The sequence below is a fragment of the Pezoporus flaviventris genome, unplaced genomic scaffold, assembly GCF_033815535.1.
Source record: "Pezoporus flaviventris isolate CSIRO_AGI_PZ_B2104156 unplaced genomic scaffold, CSIRO_AGI_Pfla_v1 ptg000154l, whole genome shotgun sequence".
Taxonomy (NCBI): Eukaryota; Metazoa; Chordata; class Aves; order Psittaciformes; family Psittacidae; genus Pezoporus; species Pezoporus flaviventris.
This window is the reverse complement of record NW_026892702.1, coordinates 1322617-1347723: the sequence shown is the minus strand read 5'-3', so window position 1 is coordinate 1347723 and position 25107 is coordinate 1322617. Positions and strand designations below refer to the sequence as shown.

The 25107-nt window shown below is 47.2% G+C and overlaps 1 protein-coding gene across 5 annotated transcripts in view; it reads left to right on the top strand.

Annotated features, from left to right (window-relative positions):
* Positions 1–8012: 8012 nt before the first annotated feature.
* Positions 8013–25107, top strand: part of ZNF618 (zinc finger protein 618) — a 148286-nt gene continuing 131191 nt past the window's right edge. For 4 of the 5 annotated variants that reach the window (XM_061479598.1, XM_061479596.1, XM_061479595.1 and 1 more), the window contains exon 1: positions 8013–8443. In XM_061479598.1, the coding sequence (XP_061335582.1) occupies positions 8390–8443 (54 nt within the window). In that variant the 5' untranslated portion in view covers positions 8013–8389. The remainder of the gene's footprint in view (positions 8444–25107) is intronic. The other variant, XM_061479593.1, reaches the window with a different exon arrangement.

Below are 25107 nucleotides of genomic sequence, written 5' to 3'. Positions count from 1 at the left end.
AATGTTAAAACATTTGTGATTGCATAAATTGCATGTATTATTCCAACTGAATTGTAGTGGGATTAATCTGACCTTAATAGAATACTACTAATAATTTATATTATTATCTTTAATAATATTAATTCTACTTAATTTTTTTCCATTTACTTTGTTCATTTAAGGGCAGCTCCATTGAGCTCTGGAGCATTTAGAGCTTGGTGTGCGGCATTCACTTATCATTTGCACAAGTAGGGATTCCACTAGGCAATTTTCAGAGAAATAAAGATCATCTTTCAGTGAAAGGAACTTAAAAAAAAAATTATAGTATTAAATGAGTAGATATTAATGTGTCATATTTAGAATATAAAACAACCCATAATCTGTTCTGAAGTCTCTTCCACCTAAACATGTACTTTTTTCCTTCAAGAGGGATCTTTTATTCTGCTGTTTAACTTATTAGGCAGCACCATTCTAACTGCTAAAATAAAATTGTTAAGATCATAATGTCAGGGAAATAAAACCCTTGGCAGTGTGGTGGTGCCTTCTGAGCAGAGCATCGCTCTGTGTTGGTGATGAATTGGAATTGCGCATTTCATTAGAATTTATCTCACAAGCCAAGGGATGAAGCATTATTTCATTAAGTATCTGGAAATTTCACCAACCTAATGAAGCTGTCAAAATTCTATTAATAAAGCACTGGGAATATTTATTTGTTTGTTTGTTAGTACACATTTGCCATTATTTAATGTTGTATTTGCAATTTGTTAATTTATGAGCACGGGCTCAGCAGCGCAGCAGGAGGATGAGCGCTGAGGGCCTCCTGGCTCAGTGGAGGAACTGCGGGCTCCTGTGGGGAACTAGAGAAGGTGCTCGGGAAAGGAACGGGACTGTCTTCATGGAATCCCAGGCTGGTTTAGGTTGGCTGGAACCTTAAAACATCCAGTTCCAACCCCTGCCACAGGCAGGGACCCCTTCCATAGAGCAGCTTGCTCCAAGCCCCTGTGTCCAACCTGCCCTTGAACACTGCCAGGGATGGGGCAGCCACAGCTTCTCTGGGCACCCTGTGCCAGCGCCTCAGCACCCTCACAGGGAAGAGCTTTTGCCTAAGAGCTCATCTCAGTCTCCCCTCTGGCAGGTTAAAGCCATTCCCCTTGGCCTGGCCCTACAGGCCCTTGTCCCAAGCCCCTCTCCAGCTTTCTTGCAGCCCCTTTAGGCACTGGAGCTGCTCTAAGGTCTCCCCTTCAGGAGCCTTCTCTTCTCCAGGCTGACCCAGCCCAGCTCTCTCAGCCTGGCTCCAGAGCAGAGCTGCTCCAGCCCTCGCAGCATCTCCATGGCCTCCTCTAGACTCACTCCAACAGCTCCACGTCCTTCTTGTGTTTGAGGTCCCAGAAATGGATGCAGGTCTGCAGGGGGGGGCTCTCCTGAGAGCAAACCCGGTGTTGTTGGGAAACCCAGCACGGTTTGGTCCAGGGGGGCCTTGCTTTTAAAATGCATTTTCAAATTGTGCCGTTTTTTCACTTACCCCACTTCACCATTTTTTCTTCCCAGTTCATCTCTGAGGGGTAGTAAACTCCAGTGAGAGCTGAGTAACGCCAGGGATTGCTACCATGAGAGAAATCCCAAGCTTTACCGAGTGCCATTTGGTGAGGATCTGTGATTTTCTGCTAGTTGCACAACTGGACTGGGCACAGCCCAGGCTTACACGAGGTGGGTCAGCAGCTCTGGCAGGATTATAAATGACAGTATGTTAGGTTTTGGTCAGGCTCTTTGTCTTGAATAAGCTCAAGGAAGTTTATGGGCTGTTTTCAGAGGTAATGCTCTCTGTGGTGGTGTGGCTCTAAGGGTTTTAACTGGCGTTCATCTGGGATGGACTCATTACTCAGGCATGGTGAAGCTGTGAGTGGGCAGCTTGGAGCACCCCAGATGAGTGCTAGTAAAGTTAATTACACCAGTTCTGTCCTGTATTTAGTATATTTTATTTGTGATGGTAAAAACAGTCAGGAAATCTTTCACTTCTTCAACCTCCCACCCTGTGGCCCACATGCAAAGTGCTAAAGGTGTTACACTGACTTTAAAAGACAGCTTATGTTCATTATTCAAACTAACGCTTGTGTTCTGACTCTCCACCATCTCTGGCTGCTCCAGGGCAGGCACCAACCTCCAGAGCTTGCTGCTATGTGAAGCTTCATCTGGCTTCACTGAGCACCCCAGTGAACACGGGATGGGGTTGGGCTTGTGACCCTGCTATGTGGGACCAAAGGAGCTGGAAGGGAGGCAAATCCTGATAGGAAACTGAAGGAAAACCTTGCCTCAGTTGATAAACCTTCACTTACCAAGTACAGTCTCATACAAGACCATTCACTGTAGAATAAATTCTACAAGTGAAATTTATATATAAGGTTTCAGTGAGTATTAATTAGGCAGGGAGGTTGCAGGGTCTGCGTTATTCTGTTAATAGGATCTTCAGGAAGAAAGAAGACAGGTCTGACACAATGCATTAGATTTGTTAAAGGACCGATTTTTAATTAGTTTTAACTGATAAGTTAATTAATGAATTTGCAAAAACATACCCAGGACATGTATTCAATATTCACAAAGTAGAAGCTGGGATTTTGCAGGGAATACTCCTTAACAAAGTGATTGTGTGCCTGCCTGAAGTGCAAAATTCAACACAGCCTTAACTACAGATCCCTAAACAGTGATTTCCATAATTACACAATTAAAGCAGAAAGACTCAATTTAAGGCATGCAAATATTCTTAATTCTGCTCTGCCATGACACTGTAAAGAAGAGACAGATGAATCTGATTATGGGCCCAGAAAGCTACAATTCCTCTCTAATACTCAGATGATGGTTGCGTGTTATGGCAGAGCAGAGTTAGGATTTCCTCAGTGAACTGCGTGCACTTCTTTTAAGTACAAATTTAACTTCCAATTTCTTCCATTTATACTACTTAGCATGGGGATAACTGCAAATCACTTTAATCTAATTTACCCCCAAATAGTGATGATACATCTCTCAGTATAAACTCCTTAACATAACATCTCTCTAGGAATATCAATACCGCATGGGATTTTTCAATTAAAGGAGAAACTCAATCTTTTCTGTCTTACGAACATTTTGTTATCTCTTTCTAAGCTTACAGCACCTGATGTGTGGATAAAAACCCCCGTTTTCTGGGGATTTTCAGCTAAATCTATTATTTAAATCCCATTTATCAAGGTTCTTTGGTTCAGCGTCTGAATTTTCTTGGACAACTTTTTTCCTGCCAAATACGATCCTCGGTAGAATGTGCAACATGAGCTGTATCCAAAGCGCATCTCCTGGGTTGCCACCAGGCTGACAGCACCCAGGGGCTCAGACCTGAAATGCTCCCCTTCCTTCCAGCCTGTATTTCAAGCCTCTTCCTCCCATAAAGGCCAGTGGCAAAGCACTTTCAGCTGCCACATTGACCAATGAGCAGGGATCTGCTGCCTTGCACCTCATGGTAAAGGCAGAGGTGATTCCCATACTGGGAGGTGGCCGTTGCATTATTTATTGGAGGCAGAAGGAAGCTCTTTGTTGTACCAATAAACCTCTCACTGTCAGCAGAAATGTGTTGTGTGGTCATTAAAGAGTAGGCAAGAGGTGCCCCACGGCTTGGGATTTTATTGCTTTGCAGTTTGCTCTGGAGCGTGTTGTGTTCATACATCTTAATGCTTTTAAAACCCAAGGTTTCTTTTTGTATATAGGTAAAATACTTGCCCACATGCTTATTAAATGCTCCCACACCCATGAGTTTGCTCCTGAAATTCATCCACATCCTGAGATGTGCACAGCTCTGGCCTCTTCACAAAACCACCCAGAACAGGAAGCAAAGCACCGTGTGCATCCAAAATCATAATGTTGGCTCTAAGGTCAAGGGCTATGGCTTCCACCAGAATTTCCCCAGGACAGGGGTTCATCCTCATCACCCAGAGCTGATCCTAACGACTCAGCCACTGTGATTTCTGAAGTTGCTCTGATGCAAATGAAAAGCTTGTCAATCATCCTGCAGGGAAAAGGACCTAAAACTGCATTTTTGGGGGCTCCTGTTCAACACAGCTGGTTATTAAATGCATTATTGGCATCAACCCCCTGAAGAGAGCACCAGTCTGTGTTGGGGGTGAGATCACTGGAAATGCCTCAGAGGGACTTGCAGGCACTGACAACAAGTGCTTGAAGCACACATGGTCCCAGCAAATGAGGGGATGAAAGGGACACCTACAAGGATGCTGAAGAGGGATGATACAGTCATCAGTGACTGTAGCAACTGGACAAGGAGTGATGGGTTTAAAGTTAAAGAGGGAAAGTTCAGGTTAGATATAAAGAAGAAATTCTTCCCTGTGAGGGTGCTGAGGCGCTGGCACAGGGTGCCCAGAGGAGCTGTGGCTGCCCCATCCCTGGCAGTGTTCAAGGCCAGGTTGGACACAGGGGCTTGGAGCAAGCTGCTCTAGTGGAAGGTGTCCCTGCCCGTGGCAGGGGTTGGAACTGGGTGAGCTTTAAGGTCCCTTCCAATCCAAACCATTCTGTGATTCTATGATCCCAGCTAGAAGGGAAAGGACCCTTTCAGTGCTGGCAACGACAAATACAATCCAACACTTCCTTTTATATAACCTTTGGCAAACATTTCTGATTAGCTGTAATGCCTCAGAGTAAAGCACTGGGGTCAAGAAGACTGAAGGGGGGAGTTTTTATTCTAGGTTTTTGCTGGTCTCACAAGTACCTTTGCAGATAGTGGTGATTATAAATAGTCCTTTTGCCATTTCCTGACTGTGGTTTGGTGACTCTACCTTATTTATGGAAGCACATGGGAGGTGTTCAGCATTTTACTTTGTCACCGGGCTCGACCTCAGCTTTCAGAAACAGAGTTCAAACTGTACAGAAACAGAGGATCCCCCGTGTCCCGTTGGGAGAACCTTTGGTGCAGAGGAGCAAGCACTATGACAGGATTAAGATGATCATGAGCTCTAGATTTACTTGAGCACACTGCTATCAATAACTTCCTCCTCCAGACTATTGTGCACATACCCTGTGAAGAGGCTCCTCGCTGGAAACAGCACAAGTGCCTCATGCAGAGTCCTCATCACTTTGATGGGCTTCGCCTCCAGCGCGTCCTAACTTCACCCTCAGCTGCACTTCTGTGAACCAGAGTTCACTGCAACACTCTTTCCATGGGCTAAGGTGGCATCTCCCCTGACTCAATCACCCAACAGCCTGCTCCCAGCGTCCTTCCCACAGTAGCTCAAGCAGAAGTCTACACGTGGACACCTCGTGATAGATGCTGTGCTGGCTGTGACATTCGTACTGAATAGAAACCGCATGTGCTGCTGCCTTTGAAACACACTGGGGTCACTCACACACATCAAGATTATGAAGCTCATAGCACCAGCCCTTGTATGTATATGTGTCATGACAATTATCATATCAGTTTACTGCAGCTGAGACCCTACCTCCTCCAGCATATGGGAAGTGGGCTTCTGCCCAAAACCTACTCCCAGCTCCTACCAGGATGGCATTCTCAGTCTGCAGTCACTACAGAGCTTCCCTGGGCATGGGGAAACATTGCTGCTGCCCTGTTTTACAGGGAGGAAAGCAAAGAGAAGTCACTGAGTTATCTGTGGCAAGTCTGGTGCTGCACAGATCTTGAGGTCTCAGGAGGAATTCGAGGCTTCCAGGCTGGGAACCCTGTGGGGTGTGAGCACTGCTGTGCAGACACTGGGAATAAAAGAGATTGATCCTTATTGGAAAGTCAGTTTTGAAGCGTGGTGGGGAGAGCTCCCCGCTGGATTTGGCCTGTCAGTTGTTGTCACCCACTGAAGGATGTGGGTTATCACCATGGGGAATTTTGGAGAGACAAAGCAAGAACTTGGTAACAGCCAGGATAGAAGAGACCACCAAATACCACCAGAGTCACAGGCTAGCCAAAACATCGGTCCCTCATGCACAGAAGAAAAGGTCAGCTCATCATGAGGGACCTCAGCGTGAGTGACATGATGCCTATCTCATCCTGCCAGGATTGAACACCCTTGGAATTCCTCAGACCTAAGCAACAGAAATTTCCTAACTCAGAATGTCTCAACTTGCAGAAATTCTGCATCAGATCTCACCTCAACAGAGGAGAACAGAGGCTCTTCAGTCAGAAGGGATCACCGTCGTTTCACAAAGCCGAAACCCGCAGGAGAAAGACTTCAGATTCTGGGATCTGACCAAGAACTGGCAACTCTCCCCCATGAGGCCCCAACCCCACCACCCAGGGCGACGGTTAAGCCAGCTGGACAGCCAAAGCAGACTGCAAGGACATCTTAAAAATACATGTGGAAAAGAAGAGCTGGCTGGTGTTTCTGGCAGCTTCCTTGCTGCTGTTCGATTCCTGCATCTGCTCTGTGCCCACAGTCAGAAGAAATGGGAGAAGGTTTGGGCTGAGGAAGCTCGAGGAGCTCAAATACCACCGTTGTAGAGAGAAGAAAGACCCCAAAAGATGGCAAAGGGATGATTTACCCACGTGGGTCATGGACAGGGAGTGGCAGGAGGCTCTTCCACATTACAAACATACTGAACAGGACCAAAACGGGGTTAGACTAGAAATCAGCCATGGTTTTGCCTTTCAGCAGTGGAGGTGGCCAAGTCACCATGAGTTGCGGTGGATTCTCCATGGCTGAAGATGCTAAAAGCACACAGTAGCTGCTCGAAACGGGCCCTGGATGTCACGGTGCACAGAGCAGTGGAGATCTTTTCTCTCCAAGCTTTGACTTCAGGAAAGCTTCCCAAAGGCTGTTGAGGACATACATCTTCATGCACCATCTCATTCTACAAATTCCATGTCAGAACGGCATTTTCTCCCCCCAAACAATACTCAAACTATATTATTTGATAAACACCCTATTTTGCTTTCATCTGATCCATAGGGAACTCCTTCCAGCTCTGCTTCACGCTAGGGGTGAAAGAGCCTCATGAGTGGCTTTTGCCTCTTGACTTCCCACATCCTTTCTAAGTTCACTGGGAAAACATCTTTCCATGCCCAGAGTGTCCAGCAGTTCCCCTGCCCCTTTGTTTTTATTTAGCTCTGTAATTACATTATCCCACTGTACAGCTAGCGGGAACGAAATCTGCATGAAAGATATTAAGAAAAACAACTTTTTTTTGTGTTGCAATATCCTTGAAGCTCTCCTTAGTCTACTAATACCACCTCATTTTGGCAAGCGCTTCACAAGGGAGAGTAACACCATGCGTGAGGTGGGATTATGTTTGTCGTTAACGCTGTGTGTTTTCCAGGGGAGGAACAGCACTGCCTTTTTGATGCTTTTGGGAGGAAAATCACAAAGTTTGCTGGGCGGCACGGAGCGTTGTGACACATGCTCAGGAAAAGCTCTTTGGGGTGGGAGATGGTGTTGGGATGAGTTTTATGTGAGGGTGGGAGAAGGCTTTAACTCATGGTGAAGCAACTCTCAGACATGGGGGGCCAACATCTGGGTGCTTTGGGGCTACAGGGGCAGACAGGATGGCTGGGCTGCAAGGGGAGCGCAGGCTGCGGCGATGCTCCCCAGGCCCTTCTCTGGTCGCCTCGCTCCCTTGTCCCCTCGGTCCCGCTTTGCCCCAGGTCCCTTTGCTTCAGACACGCCGAGGTGCAGCCGGCAGTCCCCGCGAGAGGCTCAGGGGTGTGGGGCGCACCCCGGGTCACCCCCACTGCCCCGGCCGGACCCCCCCGTCGTTGCCCTCGGGGCCAGACCGGGGCCGCACAGGCGAGGCTGGGGCCCGGTCTCGGTGCTGTGCCAGGGCTCTCGAGGGCAGGCTGCGGGCCGGGGTCCGCACGCCCCCTCCCCTCCGCATCGCCACCCCACGGGGGGCGCCGCGTCGGCGGCCCCACAGCGTGGAGCGGTTCCGCGCCCGCCGGGCGGCGGCAAGCGGCGGCCGAGCTGTGCGGCCGCGGCGGTGGCCGGCGCGGGGCCGGGCCGGGCCGGGCCGGGGCCGCGCAGGGGCGGAGGGCAGCGCGGGGCCGGCCGGCGGCGCGGCTCCCGCGCTGGGCCAGACTCAGCCCCTTTCTCCCGCCGCCGCTGGCTGCGAGCGCGCTGCGGCTGGAGCTGCCCCCAGAGCGGCTCGTGATGGCGGCGGCGCGGGCTCGGCAGCGGGAGGCGCCCGCCCAGCCCTGCGCGCCGCGCCGCTAGCGGCAGCGCCCGTGCCCGCGGCGGCCGCCCCGGCCCATGCCCCCGGGGGGAAGGGGGGCTGCAGCAGCCCGGCGAGCCGCCCACCCGCGCAGCGGGGGCATCGCCCCCACTCGCCGCTCCTGGGAGGGCGGAAAGGAGGCAGCGGCGGCGGCGGCGGCGCCGGCATTGTGCGCGGCGGATCGCAGGCCCCGGCGGCGCGGGGCTCGCCTGCCTCCAGCCCCAGCCTCATGAGCCAGCCGGACGGCTCCGCTCCGGCGGCGGCGGCGGCGACGGGAGCGCAGGTAACGCGGCGGCCGGGCGGCGTGTCCCCCGGGGGGAGGCGGAGGGAGGAAGGGAGAGGGAGGGCGGCAGCCGCAGCCGCCCCGTCGCGGAGCCCCGCCGGCGGCGCTTTGGCGCAGTGCGCGGGGGGCGCAGCCGGGGCAGCGGCTCTACGGCCCGCACCGGCCCCGCCGCACGCCTCGGACCGCGACGGAAAACAAAGCGGCGCCAGCAGCCATGTCGGCGGGGACGAGCCGCCGGCCGCGGCCCGGCCCGGAGCCCGCACCCCGGCCCTGCCCTGCCCCGACCCGGCTGCCCCGCGCTCCGGCCCGCTGGGCGCCGCCGCTGCCCCGCTCCTTTTCCCGGGGCTTTTTCTTCTTCTTCCCTTTTTTTCCCCCTTCTCTAATTTTGCTCCCGAACGGTGGGTGGATTTTTTTTTTCATTTTTTTTTTTCCATTAGAACGACGCCCCCTGGAGGAGACTATTCCGTAAATAAAAAAAAAAAAAAGAAATTAAAATTGAAAAAAAAAAAAAAGGAAATATTTTGCTATTTCTTATTTTGTACAAAGTTGGGGCTGGGGGTGTGGGGCCCGTCCCCGCAGCCTCGGGGCGCTCCCCGCTGCTCCCCATCGCCTCAAATCCCGATTTTGTCCCTTCGGATTCACAGCCCGGCTCTTATGGAAATGAAAATTAAGCTGGAATTTGAATGAATTCAGGTTTCTGTGTGTCCCCCAGCACCCCGGGTCTTTCGGGAGGAGAAGGCAGCAGGGTGCTTGGGAGGGAAGTGGATCAAGTTGGAGATGGACACCGGGGGCTGGGAGCTGCAGTCGGGGATTAGTTTGGGAAAGTGGGAGAATCGCTGTTCCGGAGCAATTAGGAATTGTACTTCATTGTAATTTTGAACTTGTGCAGCACGAAACTGATTTTCTTCAATTTTGGGTGTTTTTTTGTTGTTCTTTGCTGCAGTGCTGAAAGTTATTTGTGTTAAATGAGGAGTTTTTCAGGAAAATGAGAGCCCAGAAAATTTGCTGTGGACACACCCAAATTTTCCTTTTTTTTTTTTTTTTTAAATTTTTTTTTTTCTTTGGGGGGTGATTTTGGATTTCATGCAAAACTGCTCAGAAACAATGAGCTTCTTAAACACAGGCCAGGAAAACACGAGGACAAGCAAAATGAAGAGTCGGATGTCAGTTTTATGTTTGAATTTCTTGGCTTTTCGGCTGGTTTCTCCTGGCATAATTAAACCAGACTTTCCAGCATTTCATTTCCTACTTCTTTTGTAGAGAAAAAAATTTCCATAGGAGGGATTTTAGTTGAGTTTTTTTTCTTCCTTCTTTTATAAAACACACTGTACCAAGTGCAGATCCTGTGAATCACACAAATCTAATGTTTACCCAGGTTTATGATAAGGTCCGCCATGATTTTATGAATATGCATAATTAACAATATTGTAAAAAAGAGAATTGCAGATTTAGTGATTTTGATTTTTTTTTCCCCTTTAAACCAGCAAAACTAAAGTGCTTTTAAAGGGCTCAGCCATGATATTTCTTTCACAATTTCTAAATCCTCTTTTCTCCTTGGCTCTTCCTATAAACCCCCTTCCTGGAGTTTGAATTGAAAATCTTTTATTTTTCCATAATTTTTTTTTGTTTGTTTTTAATTTTTGTCTTTTTTTTCTTTTTTTTTTTTTTTTTTTTTTTTGAGGCTGTTCCATTCCTATTATTTTGCTGTTACGGGGGGCCTGTGAGTTCTGGACTGAGCACACACTGGTTTATTATTGTAGGGTTGCCCTTGAATACTGGGGTCTTGGTATTGATCTTTTTAAAAATAAATAACAAAAGAGCACTGAAACACGCATTGTTTCAAGAAAAAAGCAATATAGGAGAGAGACGTGGCCTTTCCCCCCCAAAGTGGGGGAGGGAGAGGAAGGGAAAGATTAGGTCAACATTGAGTTTTACCAACCTTGACACAGTCTCCTCTCTAAAATGGGGACAAAATAGCAAGATGGCTGGCTCACAGCTGCAGCAGTTTGGTTTTTTTTGGTGTTTTTTTTTTTCTTTTTTATTTATTCTTTTTCTTTTCTTTCTTTTTTTTTTTTTTTTTTTTTTGCAAAAAGGCGTTTTTAAATTTTGAACTCAGAAGTGAGTTCCTGGAGCTGCCGGGCAGCAGATGCTGAAATCCGGGCGCTTAAAAAGGAAAGATTAAATTTCAATCCAGAATTTATTTTTAAATCTGGATCTCAAAGCCCTGAAGTGTTTTTATTTATTTATTTATTTTTTTTTCCAGTTTTTATTTTTTATTTCACTGTAACTTGATAATTGCTGGAAACGACACAGGAGTGCCTGGTGGATTCAGAGGCTTGGGGGGCTGTTTTCTCTCCTCCCCTTTATTTGTTTCACATTTGGGGTTGTTCGGGGAGGGGGGGGGATGGAAAAAAATTGTCAAAGCAGGAGAACTGTTGGGTGGAGGAGAGAATGCTCTGAAATGTCAACTTCATGGCTTTATTTTTGCATTAATCCCCCCCCCCCCAACCTCCCTGAAAAGGACCCACCCTCTTCCTGGATCTCTCTTTGAAGCGAGTACCTCGGTGGCAGAGCAGCGCTGGGGCAGTTAGAGTGGGGTGCACGCATGGGTAAAAATGGCACACAATGCTCCAAACTGGATTAAAGGATCCCAGAGAATATTTTATTCATGGTTTTATCCAGGAAGCGTTAATGTGGTGGCTTTTCCATCTTCCTGTACTTCCAAGAATTCCCTTCCTTGAGCTGCATCCCATAACTTTCACGTACTCTGTGGTTGTATCCAAAGAAACCGTTTAGCTGTAATTGAATTTTTTTTAATTTTAAGGTTTAATACGTTTTCTTTCTCCGAACTGAGATTTTCTGATGCTGCTTTTTCTCTGCCCGGCCCCACACCGTCACCCCGAAATCTGGGAGGTGACACCATGGATGTACTTTGGGATTGAGGAACACACACTGATGGGTGCTGCATATTAATTACAGATTATGACATACATTCAAATCTGGGTCTCAGTGACAAGATTTAACAGTTCCATCTTTTAAAGTTTCTCATGCTACCCTAAAATAGAGGATTTGAAGCTTGGAGGGGCATGTTTTATGGCTGTTTTCACCTGGTTTCAGCCATTGTGGGAATTCACTGAATTTTGGAGTGGGTTTGAGTGTTGCACGTCTCATCTGCAGAGAGGAAAATGCAATGCCATCGCACTGGGCTGCAACTTGTGAGGATGCTGTCATACCATAGGTGTGCACGCCACAACCTTTCCAATCTTTAACTCTGTGTAGATCAGTTTCTTTTAAACAACAGCTTCCATTATATGTTCCATCAGTGATGAAAAGCCGCTCTTGAGGTTATAATGGGTTTCTGAATCTCACCTTTCTGTGTGCTGGTGTCCTTCCAGCAGAAACCTCCTCCTGCTGGAAAAGAGATTTCATAATTTGTCATTGCAGTCTTGCTTTCAGGGGGATTTTTTATTTCTTGTTCTGGAAAGTTGATCAATATTTATCATTTTAGAAATTGCTCTTTGCCAGCCTGGAAGGGGGAGGGGGAGGAAGGCAGAGCCACACCAGTAGATTTCTTCTGACATCAGTGAAATGTATTTTGCAAGAAAAAGAAAAATTTCAAGTACCTCATCCTCATTGAGGACAAAAATAGGCATATTTGTATCCCGGGATGAAAACAGACATAATATTATTAAAGTAGTAGATAATATTTACACAAGCACCATATAAAACCTTACGAGGCTCTTTGCATAACTCCAGACTAATTTAAATCTATATCACTGCCATAATGCAACGCTGTGAACGCAGCTCGCGGTGCAGTCACGTGGCCCTGGTGGTGCACAGTCAAGTTTGCAGTTCTGCAAGTGCCGGAGTGAAAATCAGATTAATTTAATTTTTCTGGGGGCTGCTGAGACCTGATGCAAGGCTCGTGCTGATGCACGGTCATGGTTTACGCCTGCTTCTTTGGATGCTGTGTCTGTGGAAGGATTTAGACCTTGCTGTGGTGTGGTGGATCTCGGTCCCTCGTGCTACATGGTCCCTGTGGCACAGCTCTGGGTGAGTGGGTGGTGTTGGGAACTGCACTTTCAGGGTCCTGGTATTGCAAGTGGAGCCTCTGCCTGAGCATCGTGGCCATTGCATGGATTGTGGAGTTGTGGTGGCCCCATCCCTGGCAGTGTTCAAGGCCAGGCTGGACACGGGGGCTTGGAACAAGCTGCTCTAGTGGAACGTGTCCCTGGCTGTGGCAGGGGTTGGAACTGGATGAGCTTTAAGGTCCCTTCAACCCAAACCACTCTGTGATTCCATGGTTTTGGAAACGGCATGGTGCAGGTGTTATCCACGTGGAGGAGCGTGTGGTTGCCCAGCCCAGGTAGCTTCTGTGGGATTGCGTGCATGCCTGAAGCATGTTGCATATGCAGAAGTGTTTGTTGGATCCCCCTGTTCCTCCCGGCGTTCTGTGGTGCGCTGCGGGTTGCTCCAGTGCATGCTTGGATCCACATCAGCAATAATGTGTGTGCTCATCATGCTGGGGGCTGTAATTGGCTGGTGTCAGACCCGCAGTCATGGGAAGCTGCCCATGAACGTGAATTCTGTCAGAGGGGTCGTCTGCAGCACTGGACCCTATTTGTGCATGGATGTGCCGAGCGGGACTGAGACGGGAGGGCGATGGGAAGAGGTGCCTGGGAAGAGGCTATGAGCGTGGCTGGAGGCTGTGGTTGCCTTCTGCTGAGGGACATGAGAAAATGGCACCAGGAAATAAGTATTTCTTGTAATTTCTGAACTTCTGAGCATTTAGCATTACGTATATTTAGAATTTCCCATTTACAGATTCAGTTTGGCCATACTGTGTTTTCTGGGGAAGAAGTTTCTCATTTTTAAAGGTCTTTTATGGATTAATTGCTAGTCATCTGCCTCCTTGTTGCTTTTGTTTGGTTCCTTGAATGTCTCTTGATTATTTTGTGCTATGTGATGCCAATTTAGTGGTTAACTAGTATGCAAACTACATCTGGACGTGTTGACTTTGCATTAACAATCATTGATTTGTCTGGAGCAAGGGAATAGAAATGAATGATGCTGTTTACGACGGATAGGATATGAAAAATAACCATTTGTGATGTGTCTCTCATCAGTGGCACGTGGCTCTGGTGTAACTTGTCCCAGCCTCGTAAGCAGTCAGAGCTAAGCCATGGCACCAGGAGTGGGAAGAGGCGCTGGGGAAGGCAGTGACACATGGTGTACAGTGAAGGGATTGGGTACGTGTTGGTATATAATACCTATGTAATATATAACTTAGGGGTGTAATGGAGAGGGTGCAAACTTTAATGATCACAAATAATAAGCAGCAGATGGGGTTAATGGGTGGCTTTTGCGACAGTTGATTCTCTGCAAAGCCCGTGACTGCAGCGGTGTGATTGGCTCTGGATGGAGCAGTTCGGTGCCTCCTGAACCCTGACTGGTGTTGGGAAGCTGAGATGCATCTGCAGCTGCTGCACTCTCAGGTGAGTCGTGGGATGTAGGTGGCATTGCTGTATGCTTGTGTCTTCTTTGGAAGAAGAGAAAGGCTGGAGGAGTTGCCCGTTCTGTGCAGCGGGTACCTTCCTAACACGCGTCCTGGAGGTGTCAGCTGCCAGTGCCCCACTCCTTGGACAGTGTGTTTGTAAAGGCAGGGTTGCTTTCCCTTGGTTGGTGTTGGAGAGTTAGACCTTGAATCTGACCTCCCATAGTCCTGGGCCTTATTTGCTGTCTCACTGCCATTAGTGGGACTTGTGGCGGTGCGTAAAATTTAGTGATCTTCCTTTTGGGCTGGGGTCAGCAGTCTGGGCTCTTCCCACACAGAATGTGCTTTGCTGGCCTCTGAAACATGTGTGTGCTGGTCAGATACCAAAATGATTGCTGTAGGTGATCTGTAACACATATTTCATGCATCAGTGCTATTAACTGTGTAAGTGCATGTGGAGGTGCCAGGCAAGCTGCATGATTGCTTTTCCGAGTTCTTGGATTTTACTTGTTTTACTTGTTGTGGCTGCCCCATCCCTGGCAGTGTTCAAGGCCAGGTTGGACACAGGGGCTTGGAGCAAGCTGCTCTAGTGGAAGGTGTCCCTGCCCGTGGCAGGGATTGGAGCTGGAGGAGTTTTAAGGTCCCTTCCAACTCAGACCAGTCTGGGATTCTATACTTATTTGAGTCTCTGTTGCTCTCAAAGTGAGCAGTGTAAGATCTGGCAGAAAAAAGAGGTTAAGTAGAAAAATCCTCCTCCGTACTCTTTGAAAGTGCAGCTGCAAAGTTTCTTACTAGAGAGGTGTATCTGGGGAAGGATGCAGCATTGGGAAAGGGTATGAATTGTGTAGAAGTGATACTAGCAGATATCTGTCGCTGTCCGCATGTGAAGGGCCTGGGGTGGCCATACATGATGGTTTTCGGTTGTGGGACCCCAGTCTATTGTACCGATTCCTCTGCAAGGGTTGTTCTTCTTGGGAGTCCTTCTCCTCCGTTTCTCTCACCTGTATTACCAAGGTGCTCTGGTGTGCTGTACCTGCAAAGACTTACACAGGCAAGGCCTTCCTTGCATGCACCTTGGAGTACTCCTGTTTGTTTGGCATCTGTATTAAAATAAGGCTGGAAGTGGAAAAGCAGCAACTGGAGGGTTTTGCCTGTGCTCATAAGAGGCTGACAGAGGGAAATGTGAATGTCAGTGCGTGGAGCAGAGGCTGGGAGCTGCCTACGCCATTGAGGAGTCACTGAGTATGTGTACATGTACGTGTTTATGCATGGGGACGTGTCTGAGAGCCTCATCAATGGAGAGTGCAGGTCTCCGGTGAGCCTGGGTGCTGCGTTGGTCTGGTGGGTCCATATCAGCAAGGGGCTCAGCAGCTCTTGGCCAGATAACACAGGAGCTCAGGGAGCCGTTGGTGTCCTCTGTAGTGTGTGAGAAATTAGGGATGTTATCACGCAAGGTCCAGTATCTCAGCGATGGGTAGAAATGAGAACAGCTGCTTTGGTCAGATGTGGCCATCAGTAGAGGTGAGCAGAGCTCTTGCTGCAGTGGGTCAAACATGATCATGCTTGTGCCCTGATGGCAGCACCGTGTCTCCAGAGTCTTCAGGTTTTAGTACTTGTTGTGATTTCATTTTACTAGATACACTCAGGCAGCAAGTAATTTTTTGGAAGTTCATTTTTACTCTGTGTGGGTGTAGGTATCCTTTCCTGCCCCAAAATAGCAGCAGCAGTGATTTTTCAGAAGCAGTTGGGTGTGCTTGTGTTGAAGGCCTGTCATTTAGGTTCTGCTTCCAGTATGGTGAGAACAATTTTAGTGCAAGTATTTAATTGCTTTAGAACTATTTTTAGAAGTATTAAACCTCAGTTTTCAAAACTCTGCAACCAAAGCCAGAAGCTCCTACGGTGTGGGGGAGCTGAGGGAGGAACCTGGAGGAGAGCTCATGTGGGTTGACCCCACTGGGAGCAGAGTGTGGTTGTGGTCCTTGAGGGCTTGGGGTGCTGTGGAGCTTTTGGGGTGCATGCTTGGAATGGAGTTGTGCTTATTTTGGTGAAGGTTTTTTAATTGCTATTCTGATTACTTGGCTACACGAGGGGAGGATGAATGAAGCCCCATTTCAGCAAATTTATACTATTTCTCCTAGTAAGTGTGCAGACTATTGGGTGTAGTTTGGAAACTGAGCTGAGAGCATCCCGGTGAGCAGCGAGCAGGCGGCCCCGATAGGTCCTTAGCTTGAAAGCCAAGAACAGCTACTGCTTCCTAAGTGTAAATCTGTCACTGAGGTCCGATGAGCTTTAGTCTGTGGGCTGCAAATCCTGAGCTGTGACCGGCATTTGTGACATTTGTAATTTTGAGGGTGGAAAGGGAGCTTTGTAAGGGCACAGGATAGTTATTTGCTGGAAACAAAATACCTTTTTGAATTTCGGTGTGCACTTTTGAAACCTGTGTAGGGAGGCACAGCTGGATTTGGATCAGGTAAGAGAGATCTGAAAATCCCCTTAGGAATCAGCAGGATTTCTCTTTGCCATCCAGTGATGCTGTCAACAGGAGCCCATCTCGGGCTCTCGGGATGCTCAAGTGCATCCTTAGAGAGACGGTGGGAGTGGCACCAGAGGATGGGTCAGGACCTGGTATTGTGGCCTTGGGGTTACCTTGTGGGTGCTTGGTGGTGAGCATGAGCTGGTGGGACCACTGCAGGCTGTCAGGGCTGGAGATGAACTTAGTGAAGGAATTAATAGCAGAACACCAGGAAGACTGTTCCTGAGTGTGTTTTGACTCTTGTCATGTTTAGACTGCTTCGGGGCATGTGGCTTCAGCTATCTGCTTACGGTTAATGCTGCTGAGGCATACTACATATTAACTCTGAGGGAGGGATATTTTTACCATCTTATCTGTCTTTATTTTAGAAGCGTATAAATTCGGCTCCTTGGTGATAACAGCAGTTAGAATTAGTGTTTCTCCTCAATTGGATTTGTTAGGACACTGACAGAGAGACATCCTTGGAGGGGGACCTTCTCTGCTGTGCGCCGAGAGGATGCTGGGTGAGGAATAAAACATGCAAATGGATCCAAATAAACGGCATTAGATGGAGGCAAAATAAATCCAGAGCAAGTTTGCAAGGCCCAGGCTATATCTCATATGCTCTGAGAACACTGATACAATTTGCACTTTTGGAAGTGGATGGCAGATGTTGGAGGGATGTAGGTGTGTGTCGACTGGAGCATCCTTGGCGGAAATAGTGGTGCCATTCATAAATGAGAAAAAATACCCCAGAACTGAGAAAAGCAAGAGGCCCTTTTCCTGAAAGCTTGCACATGTATTTAATCCTTTATGCTATAGTCATAATTGGTTTAGTTGCTGAAAAGTATATTTCACTGAAAATGCTCCTTTTGCTTTTGGTTTCTGATAATGTGGAGGAGACGCAGTCACACGGTGGGGATGGTTGTTTGTGTTACTGGTAAATGTGCTTCTCTGTCCTTATGGACAGCTCTTGGGCCTTCCTACCTCAGCATAAACAGTGCTTGTGATCGTAGTTCATTGTGTGATATTGAAAACGTATGAAATGAGATGTTCCTGTCTACTTCAAGCAGACGTATGTCTACCTTTTGCAAATTAACCTAATTAAATATATATGGAGAAATTTATGATATTCAGCTCCTAGCATAAGTTATGCAATTAGCATCCACGCAGCCAGGAAGGAATTTTCCATTTGTGTCTTGACTTTTCCTCATAGGATGTGTGGTTTGCCTTTTTTTCATTTTTCTTTTTAAATCTTCAATGCTTTAATTTTTGTTCTGCTGAGGAATTCTCTCAGGGACCAGCCCTGCGGGAATTTAGGCTTGTGGCTAAATTTCCCCACAAGTAGCTTTGACTGAAGTCGGTAAAATGGTACCTGATTCCCGTGCTTCAGCCTATCCCTTTGACTCTGCAGGACAGAAGGATTTCATTTTGTTGAGAGAATATCATCAGAAGCAAAATAGCATTTGGGAGGAAAAATGGCATTTGAATATTTACATTTTTGAAGCCTCTTCCTTCCTCCCACCCAAAAATAGCAAAAAAAAGAATTATCTGTCTCCTCTGGATTTATGTAATTTTCAAGTGTTCGGCCAGTGTTGTTTCCAAAACATACCGTCCCTCCACCTTAACTCCCAATGGCAGGAGAGCCCTTGCACAATAAGTACAAGGAATATATTCCATTAATGCACGCTTTCATTTGGAAATATTCTGGCACCGGAAAGAATACATTTTAGTTTCTTTTCTGCCAAAGTGTTGGGGTTTCTTCTTAATATTTCAAGTTTGATCACGTTATAATAGTGTGTTATATAAATAATCATTTGGTCTATTTTGCATATCAATAGTTGAATCCATTTTACTCACAAAAAGCCTTTTTTCCCCCATAAACATCCCCACTGTTCCATCCCAGAAGGTACTCTTTATTAGCAAAACCAACCAAGTAAATGACGTTCCCAGCTCAGCTATTTTAATGATCCCACAAACCCAAAAAAGCAGTAGGAAATTTTTCAAAAGCAAACTGCAGAACGTTTTTTTTTTTGGGACATCATAACTTTTAAACTTTTTGTCCAATTATTTTTGTCATGTTTTTCCAAGGAGTCATTGCAGCGAGCTGTAAACTCGAAGAATTTGAGACTGTTCTTTCCCCATGGATTTAAAGGTGACCCAAAGCTGACTCAGTGAGCCAGGAGCCAGCAAACACACTGTCTCTCTTACTAATTTCTGTGCAAGAACTATTAACAGTTCTGCATGGGGAAGGTGAGGTGTTGGATTGTAACCATTTTCTCCCTCTTGGACACCCCTACAAATCCATCCTCCACTATTTTCCGTCGACTTTTTTGCATGGCTGTATTTCCCTGTATCTGTACTTCCAGACAGAAGAGGTTCTGCTCTAAGCCCAGTCTCCCAGTCTGTCCTTTAGTAAGAGCTCTCTGCTGTCTCAGGTTGAAGTCATTGGTTTCTCCCACCTTCCCTAGGTGTTTTTCTGTTCTTTCCTTTATGGGGAGTGCATTTTCATATAGAGTCATTGGATGGTTTGGGTTGGAAGGGACCTTAAAGCTCATCCAGTTCCAGCACCTTCCCCTAGACTAGAGCAGCTTGCTCCAGTCCCCTTCCAACCTGGCCTTGAACACTGCCAGGGATGGGCCAGCCACAGCTTCTCTGGGTATCCTTTGCCAACACTTCAGCACTCTCTCAGGGAAGATGAGGTGCTCAAGCCATCAGCACCTTTGACTCCCAGTTCTCCATCACCAGGTGTTGGCTGGTGAACAACTACATGCATTAGAAGAAGAAAACAGTGTTGAAAATCCTTTTCTGTGGACTTCCTTGAGAGCCTGCAGCCTTGCCAGCAAGCTCTGCAGGGCAGGAACTGTCTTACACCCATGTTCTGTGTAACTCCAGGTATGGGGCAGATGATTTACTACCAATAGCTTTGTATCCCACTCTAGCAGATACAGTGTCCAGCTGTTTCTCACCTCTGCTCCTCATTGTTGTGCCCACCCTTTGGAGGCTCCTGGTATCTTGTCCGCAGGAGCTGCTGCAGCTCCTTGTTGTGTGGATTCTCAGCAGCCTGGCAGCAGAGGCAGTGTTTTGGATAATTGCAGCATCTGCAGTTTATTTAGGCAAACAGGAGCATGAAAGATATTTGCTTTCCCTTGCTTGTGGGGTTTATTTCGGGGGTTTAGCTGTGGGAAGCAGTTTTTTTAGGGGAGGCAATGACCAGCCATCCTCTGTGCCCCTTCTCCCTGCCCATCCTTGAGGTACTGCTCCTGGACACCCTTTATCACCCATGTCCTCCTTTTCTCCCTTTCTTCCCTTCCTCCTTCTGCCAAGGCTTTCAGGGTTGGCTCACAAGAGCTGTGCACAGTGCTATGGATTCAGGTTTGGGCTTTAGCAAATTTTCTGTTTCTTTGCAAATAATCAGTTGTTGCTTTGCTGGCTACCATCGAGCACGCACCTGTACTGCTCGAGAAGTGCCCTCAGTGTCTCCTCCATGCTTTTGTGAATGCTGATGTCTGATTTAGGTGCCTTGATTTCCTGTGTCACATCGTTTTTCCTCCGGTGTGTTATTTTCTACAAGACCTGGTGCATGGAGCAGATGTCTGTGGGACCCCACTGTGATAACAAACTATTTCTGCCCCTTATTTTCCGTCTTTTAATCAGCTGTTAATCAATGAGATGACTTCTTACTTCACCCTGTGCATATGAAAGTACTGTGAGTGTGCTCCATAAAGGCCTTCAGAGAGGAGGCTTGTGGAAATGCAAGGGTGCTACACCCTCACTCACCCGTTTCTACCCACACATTGACTCATAAACTAGTGAGTTATAACATCATAGAATCACAGAATGGTTTGGATTGAAAGGGACCTTAAAGATCATCTCGTTCCAATTAGATCCAGCTAGAACTGTGACCACCTACAGAAGCCGTATTGATTCCTGGTGTTTCTTTATCTGTGTGAACACTGATTTTTCGTTTTATTGTGTAATTACTATTTATACTAATTTTTCTGCTCTGAAAGTGAAGTTCTGCAGTTGTAGTTCCTTGGGTCTATTCTGTAGCTCTTTTAGAATGGTGGCATCACATTCATTATCTTCTGGTTCCTGGGTGCTGAGTTTGACACCACTGATTTTGTGGTAGCCAGGTAATTTTAATAGCTTAATGCCTTTCACATTTTGGATGCTTGCTCTCTGAGGTTTTTGGGGTTCTCTTTGCTATTAACTTTGCTACTCAGGTCTGCATCTTTTCCTCGTGACCTTGCAGCTTGAGGCAGATACTCAGCTCATTCCTGCTGAAGGAAGAGTCCAGGAGCGGAATTGCTGAGTCCTGTCACAAAAGAGCACTGGTGCAAAGAAGCTGAATTTTTATCCTGTGGCTTTATCTTTCTTCCCTGCTTGTTCTCTGTCAGTATCTGGCAGACTGCTGGTGCTTCGGTGTTTGATTTTTATTTTTTATTTTTTATTTTTTTTTAAGTTAGGTTTTATTCTGGATTGTGTTTTTATGGCTTTAAGTATAGCTTTTGAACGTTTAACTTGTGGTAATTCTGATTTTGTTCTGAGGGTGGCTTTATGTTTCTAATGGTCTTTTCACTCTGCTGTTAAACTATACTTATTTGTTTAACAAGCCCCCTTTGGTAGGTGATAACCGCCTTCTCCAGGTTCTCCACCTCACCTGCAAGCCCTTTTAGCTGCTCCATTAACACTCCCCTAACACTTTTTCCCATTGAAGTACCCTTTAGTTAAGTGTTAGTGTAATAGACTTTCTTTTGTGTGGCTTTTGTCTTCTGAAGGCACTTTCGGCTGCATCCTCTGTGAGCTCTACAGCAAGGATGGGCTTTGGTGGTGCTCTCTTGTGTCAACTTGAGCCACCAGCCCAAAGGTGCAGTAGGAGCAGGAGGTGCAGGACGTCTGTAGGTACAGGGGGAGGAAGGCTGTAGGTACAGGAGGAGGGCTGTGGGTACAGGATAACTGAATTGTCCTGGTACTGAAATTGTATTTCCTGCCTTGCAGGACTTGCAGCCTCTCTGTTATTCAGTGACATTTTGAGCATCCTTCTGTGCTTGCTGATGGTGTAGCTGTGCTCTGCCTTCTTTGGGTGGCTTTCCACTCCATAAAGGTTCTGGGGAGACCTTGGAGCAGCTTGGGAGCCTAAAAGGGCTACAAGAAACCTGGAGAGGGAATTTGGACAGGGGCCAGGGGCAGGCCAAGGGGAATGGCTTGAACCTGCCCGAGGGGAGACTGAGATGAGCTCTTAGGCAGAAGCTCTTCCCTGTGAGGGTGCTGAGGCGCTGGCACAGGGTGCCCAGAGAAGCTGTGGCTGCCCCATCCCTGGCAGTGTTCAAGGCCAGGTTGAACACAGGGGCTTGGAGCAAGCTGCTCCAGTGGAAGGTGTCCCTGCCCGTGGCAGGGGTTGGAGCTGGAGGAGCTTTAAGGTCCCTTCCAACCCAAACCAATCTGGGATTCTGTGAATTTATTGGGCTGCACTTTGCTTCTCTGTCAGCACAACTTCAGCATTCCATCGGGCTTCAGATTTCTACCTGAATTTGAAGTTTTTCAGGGTACATTTGAAGTTTTTCAGATATTTATGACCTCATCAGTAGAAAATGCTTCACTTTAACTGGATGTTCTCCTACTCTTGTTTGATTTTCTCAGGCTTTATTTTAAATAGGCCTTTATATGCAGACATCTGGTTTCATTTTGCTTTTGATGGCGTCTGGCGTTCTTGTAGGGGCTCCATCGCCTTTGGTGGAAGCCATCCTTCAGATCCCACTTCACAGCCCTCCTGACCTGCCTGGCCATACAAGTGGATCCTTGTGGGATTTCAAGAGGATTTCTGTCATTCGCAGGTGCTTTTTAGCAAAGGATGGTCTCTCCTGTGAAATAAGGACCAGTCTGGGTTTAAAATTGGTCTAAAACTCAGATGCAGTTTGTTTTGTGTAGGACCCTGAGCTGCCCTCTCCTGCCTTGTATCCTGCTGGCCACCCTCCCACACGAAGAGGCTGAGCCAGGAAGCGCTGTGCTGGGGAGGATTAAAGGAGGAAAATGGGGGGGGGAATAAAAGGGTGAATAATAAAAGGAAGAGATGACAGTTATCCCTGAGTTAGGAGTTATTATCAAGTGCAGAGAATTGATAAAGGAAGTTAAAAACACATGGGAAAAAAAAAATCTGTGACTGTCAGCACAAGGAACAGTAAGAAAGTGTTTGTATTACGAACAAAAGAAATTCTAATAATGGTTTGTATAGACTTCTCCTGACTGAGGAGAGGTAAAATGCATAATAAAGCAGAAAAACTAGACATGTTTAATAAATATTGCTGTTCCCTATTTGTAAGGAAGAGGTATGATATGCTGCCAGCCCATGTGCTGAGGAGCTTCCAGGTCCAGCGTTAACCAGGGCTGGTGAGCAGAGGCTGATGGTCACTGGGGGCTCCTGTGGGGTCTGGTCATTGGGTTTCTGTCTGTTTTTAATCCTTTAGGGTATGGATATAGTGAGAATATTCCAGAAAAGTTGGCTAATGCTGCTGTTGTGCTGTCTGAGTCAGTGGGGAAGAGGACTCGCAAGGCAGAGGAGTGCATGAAACGCAGGGAAGGAGGTGATGGGAGTGTGAAATTGAATTTGCTCTTTGGCAGAAGTGGTGGAGGAGGTGTCGTTACCCTCTGGTAGCATCAAGCTGGTGTGAAACAGGTTGTGAACAGGGTCTTGGATGGCCACATGCATCGCCAGTATGCCCATGGGGTCCGGCTCCACAGCCCCAGGGGCTAATGCATGCTTGCAGAGAGCCAAAGGGTTGGTGGAAATGAAGTTACAAGGGAGTGTAGCTGCTCAAAGGGATTTAGATCATTGGTTAGTCTTCACTGGGTGAACTTTGATATGATGGATCACAGGATTCGTGCATCTTGAGGTGGGAGCTGGGGGAACTGCTTTGGGATGGGGAGGCCAGAGAAGGAGCAGAGTTGCCAAACCAGGCTGTGATGTGGGAAAGGGACAGCTGCTGTAGCATAAGCAATGACACTGAGTCTGTGGAGATAGGCTAATGCAGACTGTGGATATCCACAACAGGGGAACCCAGTCAGAACAGCTCTGCTGTCTTCTGTTGCTTCTGCTTTAATACAGTATCTCAATTTCCAGTCCTCTCATTTTTTTTTGAGAGATGTTGAGAAGTTGAAGAACACAGAGAGCGTGTGAGTGGAGTGAAAGGAAATACTCACTGGTATTTCTTCCTAAGTATTTGGGGATGATCAGGGGACTTGAGCACCTCCTGTATGAAGATAGGATGAGAAAGTTGGGGCTGTTCAGCCTGCAGAAGAGAAGCTGTGTGGAGACCTCATAGCAGTCTTCCAGTATCTGAAGGGGTCTATAGGGATGCTGGGGAGGGACTCTTCATTAGGGACTGTAGTGACAGGACAAGGGATAACGGGTTAAAACTGAAACAGGGGAAGTTTAGGTTGGATATAAGGAAGAAGTTCTTTACTGTAAGGGTGGTGAGGCACTGGAATGGGTTGCCCAGGGAAGCTGTGAATGCTCCATCCCTGGCAGTGTTCAAGGCCAGGTTGGACGAAGCCTTGGGTGCCATGGTTTAGTGTGAGGTGTCCCTGCCTATGGCAGGGGGGTTGGAACTGGGTGATCTTAAGGTCCTTTCCAACCCTAACTTTTCTGTGATTGTATGTGCACCACATTTTGGAAAACCCTCCCTGACAATAGGTGTCTTAAAGCAAAAACCAAATCTCATTTGATGTTTTTTATCTTCATGGAGTCGGTTCTCCATGTTTTTTTTTTAAAAGGAAAATAAGCAGGTACCAGAACCCTTCGTTTTAGGAAATTGGAGCACAAAACAATACCTGAAAGCTGGATCCAAACGGTCATATGGCAAAATGAAGATGCAAAATACTTGGAAGAGTAGGAGTTGGAAATGTTGAGCAGCAGGGGAGATTGGCTGCTAGAGCAGGCTACCAAGGGAAACTGTGGACGCTGCATATCTCCATGCTGTTGCTTATTCTCTGCATCTATGGAATATGTGTTTCAGAGTTTTCTGGCAGAGCGTAGCAGTTAGACAGGGGAGAATTGCTGTTGTGTTGTAAAGAATGGCTATTCTGTGATTGAAACAAAAGATCTCCCTTTCTGTCCCTCTCTTTAGTATCCTGTTTCCCAGTGTCCAGTAGCAGATGGTTGAGGAAGGATTGTAAGGAACAGAGAAAATATTGAGTGAGCCTCATTTAATGTACTCCCTTGCTCCTGCAGAATGGACCCCGCATTACTCTCACTTCCAAACCCTCAGGGATGCTCCCAGCCCTCCTCTGCCAGCATCGGGCCGTTGCACGTGCGCACGCACACCCCGGCATAAGCCCTTGATGAAAACAATGTACTTGCTTTTTCCCCCCTAGTAGAGATATAACTAATGAAATTCATAGGTAATCTGCTGTAACATTGAGCACAAAAGGCTATTTGTTTACTTTTTCAGGCAGGAAATGATAATGAATAAGGTAGTTAGGGAACACATGGGACACAGTCATTAAATAATCTGCTTAATATTCTTAATGCAAAAGCGATAGACAAAGCAGTGGACAGAAGTGTGCTTAAAGCAATATAGGAGAATACGGCTTTTTCTCCGAGTGCTTCATGGTCTAGAGGAGGCTTCAGTCCTCCCAGGTACAAGGGGAATGTATTGT